Source organism: Hyla sarda, assembly GCF_029499605.1.
Source record: "Hyla sarda isolate aHylSar1 chromosome 1 unlocalized genomic scaffold, aHylSar1.hap1 SUPER_1_unloc_12, whole genome shotgun sequence".
Classification (NCBI taxonomy): domain Eukaryota; kingdom Metazoa; phylum Chordata; class Amphibia; order Anura; family Hylidae; genus Hyla; species Hyla sarda.
Genome location: NW_026607573.1, coordinates 400,001 through 410,000, shown reverse-complemented (window position 1 = coordinate 410,000; position 10,000 = coordinate 400,001). Strand labels below are relative to the sequence as shown.

Below are 10,000 nucleotides of genomic sequence, written 5' to 3'. Positions count from 1 at the left end.
TGGGGACAACAATGGTGGAAATGTAGATGGGGACAACAATGGTGGAAATGTAGATGTGGACAACAATGGTGGAAATGTAGATGGGGACAACAATGGTGGAAATGTAGATGGGGACAACAATGGTGAAAATGTAGATGGGGGACAACAATGGTGAAAATGTAGATGGAGACAACAATGGTGAAAATGTAGATGGGGGACAACAATGGTGAAAATGTAGATGAGGGGACAACAATGGTGAAAATGTAGATGGGGGACAACAATGGTGAAAATGTAGATGAGGGGACAACAATGGTGAAAATGTAGATGGGGGGACAACAATGGTGAAAATGTAGATGGGGGACAACAATGGTGGAAATGTAGATGGGGACAACAATGGTGGAAATGTAGATGGGGGACAACAATGGTGGAACTGTAGATGGGGGGGACAACAATGGTGGAAATGTAGATGGGGGGACAACAATGGTGGAAATGTAGATGGGGACAACAATGGTGGAAATGTAGATGGGGGACAACAATGGTGGAAATGTAGATGGGTCACCTCACCTCTCCGGTCAGCAGGTGGAGGATCTCCAAGGTGAAGTGTAATATTCTCTTAGTCGTCTCATTCCTGTCCTTGTCCATCCTTGGGGGTCTTTCAGGGGAAGAGGAGACAACTGGATCAGCTGGAGGGGAAGAGGAGACAACTGGATCAGCTAGAGGGGATAGTCCTGAATAAAAGGAGCCTGAATCACAGAACCAGTGACACAATGTAGCAAACACCCTCCCCATGTAATCTCCTTACTACCGGGGTGACACACTGTAACACATTTCTGGGGGTGAGGGTGGTCTTATGGTGGTGATCATTCTTCTGGGGATGAGGATGGTCTTATGGTGGTGATCATTCTTCTGGGTTGGGGTGGTCTTATGGTGGTGATCATTCTTCTGTGGGTGAGGGTGGTCTTATGGTGGTGATCATTCTTCTGGGGATGAGGATGGTCTTATGGTGGTGGTCATTCTTCTGGGTTGGGGTGGTCTTATGGTGGTGATCATTCTTCTGTGGGTGAGGGTGGTCTTACGGTGGGGATCATTCTTCTGGAGTGAGGGTGGTCTTATGGTGGTGTTCATTCTTCTGGGTATGAGGGTGGTCTTATGGTGGTGGTCATTCTTCTAGGGTGAGGATGGTCTTATGGTGGAGGTCATTCTTCTGGGGTGAGGGTGGTCTTATGGTGGCGTTCATTCTTCTGGGGTTGAGGGTGGTCTTATGGTGGCGATCATTCTTCTGGGGTTGAGGGTGGTCTTATGGTGGCGATCATTCTTCTGGGGGTGAGGGTGGTCTTATGGTGGCGATCATTCTTCTGGGGGTGAGGGTGGTCTTATGCTGGAGGCCATTCTTCTGGGGTGAGGGTGGTCTTATGGTGGAGGCCATTCTTCTGGGGTGAGGGTGGTCTTATGGTGGTGATCATTCTTCTGGGGATGAGGGTGGTCTTATGGTGGTGGTCATTCTTCTGGGGTGAGGGTGGTCTTATGGTGGTGATCATTCTTCTGGGGTGAGGGTGGTCTTATGGTTGTGGTCATTCTTCTGGGGTGAGGGTGGTCTTATGGTGGTGGTCATTCTTCTGGGGTGAGGGTGGTCTTATGGTGGTGATCATTCTTCTGGGGTGAGGGTGGTCTTATGGTGGTGGTCATTATTCTGGGGTGAGGATGGTCTTATGGTGGTGGTCATTCTGCTGGGGTGAGGGTAGTCTTATGGTGGTGGTCATTCTTCTGGAGTGAGGGAGGTCCTATGGTGGTGATCATTCTTCTGGGGTGAGGGTGGGCTTACTTTCTGTTTCAAATCCCCTGCTAGGAGCCCTGAATGACCGATATTGAGTGTCCATCCAGGAGGGCTCCCGGTGGGGTTTTTAAAGTGAAATATAAAACCGCTGATCCCCCCCCCCCCCAGCAGCACATTTATCCTATTCCCCCCTCCCCCCGGCAGCACATTTATCATATGCCCCCTCAGCACATCCTCCCGTAGCTCATTAATCATATGTGCACATTTATCATATTCGCCTCCCCAGCAGCATTTATCATATGCCCCCCACCCCCTGCAGCACATTTATCATATGTCCCCCTGCTGTCACTCACAAATTTCACTTTAAGAACCCCACCGGAAGCCCCAGATGGACACTCAGTACCGGTCATTAAGGGGTCATAGCAGGGGATTTGAAACTGAAAGTAAAACACAGTATATACATGGCAGGGGGTATATACATGGCAGGGGGTATATACATGGCAGGGGGTGGAGCAATGCCGCCTGATCTCCTGGATAATAACTTCTGATTGCATCGGAACTCAGAAGTGAGACTCTGTGCGTTCAATCCCTCAGCCCCTGTATTACAACCCCCATCATGGGACAGACTGTGATGATAGGGGTAGTAGTACATGAACTAATGTAGCCTCCCCAGCTGCCCGCAGACTCCCGCAGTCGAGGGGGGGGGGGGGGAGAACCATGACTACTACTCCCATCATGGAAATGGATGACATGAAAGGCTCCTCCATCTGCCTTAGACATCAATGTTACATTTATTATATCTGGTTCTATTCCGTTATTGTTGACGGGGAAAAGAATATAAATACTGCGCGCAACTCCTCATCAAAGAAAACGGATTAGGGACCAAAAAGGGAGCAAGCGACTCGAAAAGGACTGAAAAAAAAATTCCACTGACATCAAACGGATGTATTTACAGCTATTTCCAAATTTCAAGAACGGATTTGAGAACGGGGACAGAGGTTTATGTGAATGAGCCCTGATGGGATGATTGGCGGCAATTCTTATCACTCAGGGTAAATCACAGCAGGTTCTGTTCTGTAGTTCTTGATACTATGTTGCAAAAAGCTGTAAATGATTACTGGCTCTCAGTCTGCCCCGGGGACTGTCGGCTCTCAGTCTGCCCCGGGGACTGTCGGCTCTCAGTCTGCCCCGGGGACTGTCGGCTCTCAGTCTGCCCCGGGGACTGTCGGCTCTCAGTCTGCCCCGGGGACTGTCGGCTCTCAGTCTGCCCCGGGGACTGTCGGCTCTCAGTCTGCCCCGGGGACTGTCGGCTCTCAGTCTGCCCCGGGGACTGTCGTCTGCTCTCAGTCATGATTATGTAGAAATCTAATCATATATATATGTAAAATTGCCCAATCTGTGAGCGCCCCTGAAAACCCAGCTTTTCTCCACAGCAGGTTCCCGGTTCTCCTGGGCATCTGAAATCTCTATAGCAGGACCGTCCTGGACGGGTGCGGGTCAAGGCAGCTACCGAAAGATTTAACTTGTTACCTGCCAGAATAGGTGTTCAGCTCCCAGCGCAAAACCATCAGGTAACCGAAGCAGCTCATCTGTCTTTTCTCCAGTTGCCACTGGTAACGGCACAACGTAGCGCCATTGTTTGTTTTTACACATTTATTTCTTTGCCTGTGTTACCATAATATTTCACCCATAATACCGAGGTGAAAACATATTTATAGACATATTCTGTAACCGTGATAATCCCCATGTAAAAATATATATTCCAAGATGATGATAAAACAGGTAAAATCAATAATCCGGCCCTAAAAATGTTGTGACTCATTCTTCTATTTCTATAGAATTTACTATGATTCCATTATACAACTGTAAGTATTTCAGTAAGTAAATGGTTAATCAACATAATATCAAGAACTACAGAAAAGAACCTTCTGTGATTTACCAGCCTGTACACAGCGCAGTGACCTCTAGTGATGGTGATGAGAATTGCAGCCAATCATCCCACTATGCTGTTTACTATGTCCCCCAATATAAGGGCTCGTTCAAGGCGAACTACGGGATTGAAAAATGTATCCCCTATCCTAAGGATCAGATCGCGGGGGTCCGACCGATGGTGCCCCCCGCGATCTCCCGTACGGGGCTCCGGTGTGAGGTGAAAAATTAAGACCCGTGAAAAAATTGGACCGCCCCTTTACGAAGTTTTCCGAAGCTAGAAGGGGGAGGAACAAGTGTGCCGAAGCTACAGCGGGGAGGAGCGAGGGCAGAGACATGGGTTTGATCATTTCACCGCAGGTCTGCAGATAATTAAGCCACGCCCCCTCACCCCCCCCCCCCCCTCCCGTAGGATGGAGAGCGCCAGAGCACAGCTCTGTATAATACAAGACAGTGCAGGGGGAGAATGAGGACGTACACAGCCCCTCCCCCCGCTCTGTACACACAGGACCTAAGATATCACGGGGAGGTTTGATGTTATCACAGGGTAAAGCTCCTCCCCCCCCCCCCCGCTCTGTACACACAAGACCTAAGATATCACGGGGAGGTTTGATGTTATCACGGGGTAAAGCTCCTCCCCCCCCGCTCTGTACACACAGGACCTAAGATATCACGGGGAGGTTTGATGATATCACGGGGTAAAGCTCCTCCCCCCCGCTCTGTACACACAGGACCTAAGATATCACGGGGAGGTTTGATGTTATCACGGGGTAAAGCTCCTCCCTCCCCCGCTCTGTTCACACAAGACCTAAGATATCACGGGGAGGTTTGATGTTATCACGGGGTAAAGCTCCTCCCCCCCTGCTCTGTACACACAGGACCTAAGATATCACGGGGAGGTTTGATGTTATCACGGGGTAAAGCTCCTCCCCCCCCCCTCCCCGCTCTGTACACACAGGACCTAAGATATCACGGGGAGGTTTGATGTTATCACGGGGTAAAGCTCCCCCCCCCCCCCTCTGTACACACAGGACCTAAGATATCACGGGGAGGTTTGATGTTATCACGGGGTAAAGCTCCTCCCCCCCCCCCCCCGCTCTGTACACACAGGACCTAAGATATCACGGGGAGGTTTGATGTTATCACGGGGTAAAGCTCCTCCCCCCCCCCCCCCGCTCTGTATACACAGGACCTAAGATATCACGGGGAGGTTTGATGTTATCACGGGGTAAAGCTCCTCCCTCCCCCTGCTCTGTACACACAGGACCTAAGATATCACGGGGAGGTTTGATGTTATCACGGGGTAAAGCTCCTCCCCCCCCCCCCGCTCTGTACACACAGGACCTAAGATATCACGGGGAGGTTTGATGTTATCACGGGGGAAACACAGAGCGGGGGAGGGGAGAGGGGACATGCAGAGCTCCTCCATAATGACTGCTGTGTGTGAGGAGACACTGGGGATGAGAGGACATAATACACGGGATGAATAGATTGCAGGGGAATAAATATCATACTGGGGATGATTTCTATGTGGGAGGGGTTGGGCTACTGAATGACACATGCTGGGAGTTGTAGTCCCTGCTATGTGTGTATATGTCAGTGTTTCCCAACCAGGGCATGCTGGGAGTAGTAGTTTTGCAACATCAGTAGGCACCCTGGTTGGGAAACACTGGTGTATGAACTACAACTCCCAGGAGACTACTGAGATACAATATAGGTGTTGGTGAACTACAACCCCCAGGAGACTACTGAGACACAATATAGGTGTTGGTGAACTACAACTCCCAGAAGACTACTGTGATACAATATAGGTGTTGGTGAACTACAACCCCCAGGAGACTACTGTGATACAATATAGGTGTTGGTGAACTACAACTCCCAGGAGACTACAGAGATACAATATAGGTGTTGGTGAACTACAACTCCCAGGAGACTACTGAGATACAATATAGGTGTTGGTGAACTACAACTCCCAGGAGACTACAGAGATACAATATAGATGTTGGTGAACTACAACTCCCAGGAGACTACTGTGATACAATATAGGTGTTGGTGAACTACAACTCCCAGGAGACTACAGAGGCAGCATGTTGGTGTTATACCACAGACTGAAGACTCCTGAATGACACATGCTGGGAGTTGTAGTCCCTTTTGTGTGTGTATGCCAGTGTATCCCAACCAGGGCTGAGTTATATTAGTGTGCTGTGTATAACGCTGTAAATATATGTGTGTGCTGTGTATAACGCTGTATATATATTAGTGTGCTGTGTATAACGCTATATATATATATATATTAGTGTGCTGTGTATAACTCTGTATATTTTATATATATTAGTGTGCTCTGTGTATAACGCTATATATATATATTAGTGTGCTGTGTATAACTCTGTATATTTTATATATATTAGTGTGCTCTGTGTATAACGCTGTATATATATATTAGTGTGCTGTGTATTACGCTGTATATTTTATATATATTAGTGTGCTGTGTATAACTCTGTATATTTTATATATATTAGTGTGCTCTGTGTATAACGCTGTATATATATATTAGTGTGCTGTGTATTACGCTGTATATTTTATATATATTAGTGTGCTGTGTATAACGCTATATATATATATATATAGATATGTATATAAATTAGTGTGCTGTGTATAACGCTGTGTATAAATATATATATATTAGTGTGCTGTGTATAACGCAGGTTTCCTCGGGCTGCAAGGGGGAGGACGAACTGCACGGGCTGCTTCTGCTTTTTCATGGGGTGATCATTAGCCCCATAAAGAGGACATAGAAATGAATGGGGTTTGTACAGGACATGAACATCACTGTATGAACCCAGTGTATTTATATGTAAGCGTTCTTACAGGGAAGCAGAGATGCACGGGGTCCATACAGGGAAGCAGAGATGCACGGGGTCCATACAGGGAAGCAGAGATGGACGGGGTTCATACAGGGAAGCAGAGATGCACGGGGTCCATACAGGGAAGCAGAGATGCACAGGGTTCATACAAGGAAGCAGAGATGTACGGGGTCCATACAGGGAAGCAGAGATGCACGGGGTTCATTCAGGGAAGCAGAGATGCACAGGGTCCATACAGGGAAGCAGAGATGTACGGGGTTCATACAGGGAAGCAGAGATGCACGGGGTCCATACAGGGAAGCAGAGATGCACAGGGATCATACAGGGAAGCAGAGATGCACGGGGTTCATACAGGGAGCAGAGATACACGGGGTCCATACAGGGAAGCAGAGATGTACGGGGTTCATACAGGGAAGCAGAGATGCACGGGGTCCATACAGGGAAGCAGAGATGTACAGGGTCCATACAGGGAAGCAGAGATGTACAGGGTCCATACAGGGAAGCAGAGATGTACAGGGTTCATACAGGGAAGCAGAGATGTACGGGGTTCATACAGGGAAGCAGAGATGCACGGGGTTCATACAGGGAAGCAGAGATGTACGGGGTTCGTACAGGGAAGCAGAGATGCACGGGCTTCGTACAGGGAAGCAGAGATGTACGGGGTTCATACAGGGAAGCAGAGATGTACGGGGTTCATACAGGGAAGCAGAGATGCACGGGGTTCATACAGGGAAGCAGAGATGTACGGGGTTCGTACAGGGAAGCAGAGATGCACGGGCTTCGTACAGGGAAGCAGAGATGCACGGGGTTCATACAGGGAAGCAGAGATGCACGGGGTTCATACAGGGAAGCAGAGATGTACGGGGTTCATACAGGGAAGCAGAGATGTACGGGGTTCATACAGGGAAGCAGAGATGCACGGGGTTCATACAGGGAAGCAGAGATGCACGGGGTTCATACAGGGAAGCAGAGATGTACGGGGTTCGTACAGGGAAGCAGAGATGCACGGGCTTCGTACAGGGAAGCAGAGATGCACGGGGTTCATACAGGGAAGCAGAGATGCACGGGGTTCATACAGGGAAGCAGAGATGTACGTGGTCCATACAGGGAAGCAGAGATGCACAGGGTTCATACAGGGAAGCAGAGATGTACGGGGTTCATACAGGGAAGCAGAGATGTACGGGGTTCATACAGGGAAGCAGAGATGCACGGGGTTCATACAGGGAAGCAGAGATGTACGGGGTTCATACAGGGAAGCAGAGATGCACGGGGTCCATACAGGGAAGCAGAGATGCACGGGGTTCATACAGGGAAGCAGAGATGCACGGGGTCCATACAGGGAAGCAGAGATGCACGGGGTCCATACAGGGAAGCAGAGATGTACAGGGTTCATACAGGGAAGCAGAGATGTACAGGGTTCATACAGGGAAGCAGAGATGTACGGGGTTCATACAGGGAAGCAGAGATGTACGGGGTTCATACAGGGAAGCAGAGATGCACGGGGTTCGTACAGGGAAGCAGAGATGCTCGGGGTTTGTACAGGGAAGCAGAGATGCTCGGGGTTCGTACAGGGAAGCAGAGATGCTCGGGGTTTGTACAGAGTCTTCATCTCAGCGTTCATTGCACAGCAGCTTCGAGAGAAATTCATGTCAGGAGGGACGTACAGGAGAAATAACTCTGTAGTCCGTACAGCTTCATCCAGGAGAAATAACTCTGTAGTCCGTACATTGTCATCCAGGAGAAATAACTCTGTAGTCTGTACATTGTCATCCAGGAGAAATAACTCTGTAGTCCGTACATTGTCATCCAGGAGAAATAACTCTGTAGTCCGTACAGCTTCATCCAGGAGAAATAACTCTGTAGTCCGTACAGCTTCATCCAGGAGAAATAACTCTGTAGTCCGTACAGCTTCATCCAGGGGAAATAACTCTGTAGTCCGTACAGCTTCATCCAGGAGAAATAACTCTGTAGTCCGTACAGCTTCATCCAGGGGAAATTGAGGAGGAGAAAACAGATTTTGGCGGCGGACGCCACATTAACACTTCACCTGCAGAATTCTGTGAGTGGAGTTTTATTAAATCATTAACCTGTCTAGGACCAAGGGCGTACCTGTATGCCCTCAGTGTTTCTGTTCACCACTGGTAACCGGGAGGTGAAGGGAACGGGAGGCCTGCTGAAATCGTTCAGAAGACATTCCGTGCCAATGCATAATGCCTGGGGGGCTCTTGAGCCCCCCCCCCCTTTGTAAATTCAGACCGGAGATTGGCAGCGATTCCAGGTCATATGTGTCTCCGGTGACCCGGTAAATAATGGTGTTCGGGGCTGTCCAAAACAGCTTCAATCACCCTGAAGTGATAGGAGTGAGGTGGCCGCGGTGCCACCCCACCCATCTCTGCTATTGGTTGGTCAGAAGCGATCGACCAATAGCAGATTGTGGAGGTGGCGCGAGGGTTAAAGTTCTGTTCCATATATACACACACAGTTATACACAGCACACTAATATATCTATATATATACAGCGTTATACACAGCACACTTATATATATATTTATATACAGCGTTATACACAGCACACTTATATATATATATTTATATACAGCGTTATACACAGCACACTAATATATATACACACACACACACACAGAGCGTTATACACAGCACAAATATTATATATACACACAGAGTTATACACAGCACTAGAGCTGGGCGGTATGACTAAAAATGTGTATCACGGCTGTCTGGGCATGCTGGGAGTTGTAGTTTTGCTACAGCTGGAGGCACACTGGTTGGGGAAACAGCGTTGTACTGTATACTCCCCCACTGCTGTCTATCACAGCTCTGCACTACAGGGGATGAGGAGTCAGGGCAGCGAAAAGCTCTCCATTCACCCCCCTGCACCCATTAACCCCATCCTGCCCCTCATTCCATTCACCCCCCTGCACCCATTAACTCCCCTACACCCATTAACCCCATCCTGCCCCTCATTCCATTCACCCCCCTGCACCCATTAACCCCATCCTTCCCCTCATTCCATTCACCCCCCTGCACCCATTAACCCCCCTACACCCATTAACCCCATCCTGCCCCTCATTCCATTAACCCCATCCTTCCCCTCATTCCATTCACCCCCCTGCACCCATTAACCCCCCTACACCCATTAACCCCATCCTGCCCCTCATTCCATTAACCCCATCCTTCCCCTCATTCCATTCACCCCCCTGCACCCATTAACTCCCCTACACCCATTAACCCCATCCTGCCCCTCATTCCATTAACCCCATCCTTCCCCTCATTCCATTCACCCCCCTGCACCCATTAACTCCCCTACACCCATTAACCCCATCCTGCCCCTCATTCCATTAACCCCATCCTTCCCCTCATTCCATTAACCCACTTGCACCCATTAACTCCCCTGCAGCCATTAACCCCATCCTGCCCCTCATTCCATTAACCC

The 10,000-nt window shown here is 49.1% G+C and overlaps 2 protein-coding genes across 2 annotated transcripts in view; one reads left to right on the top strand and one right to left on the bottom strand.

Annotated features, from left to right (window-relative positions):
* LOC130297964 (uncharacterized) overlaps nucleotides 1-1,193 on the bottom strand; it is an 80,794-nt gene extending 79,601 nt beyond the window's left edge. Inside the window, exon 1 of the mRNA XM_056550836.1 lies at nucleotides 544-1,193. Coding sequence (XP_056406811.1) covers nucleotides 544-768 — 225 coding nt within the window. The 5' untranslated portion in view covers nucleotides 769-1,193. The remainder of the gene's footprint in view (nucleotides 1-543) is intronic.
* The window catches only part of LOC130297963 (uncharacterized protein DDB_G0290685-like), a 79,292-nt gene that overhangs the window by 8,380 nt on the left and 60,912 nt on the right, over nucleotides 1-10,000 (top strand). Inside the window, exon 3 of the mRNA XM_056550835.1 lies at nucleotides 3,187-3,324. The gene's annotated coding sequence lies outside the window, so the exon portion shown is untranslated. The remainder of the gene's footprint in view (nucleotides 1-3,186; nucleotides 3,325-10,000) is intronic.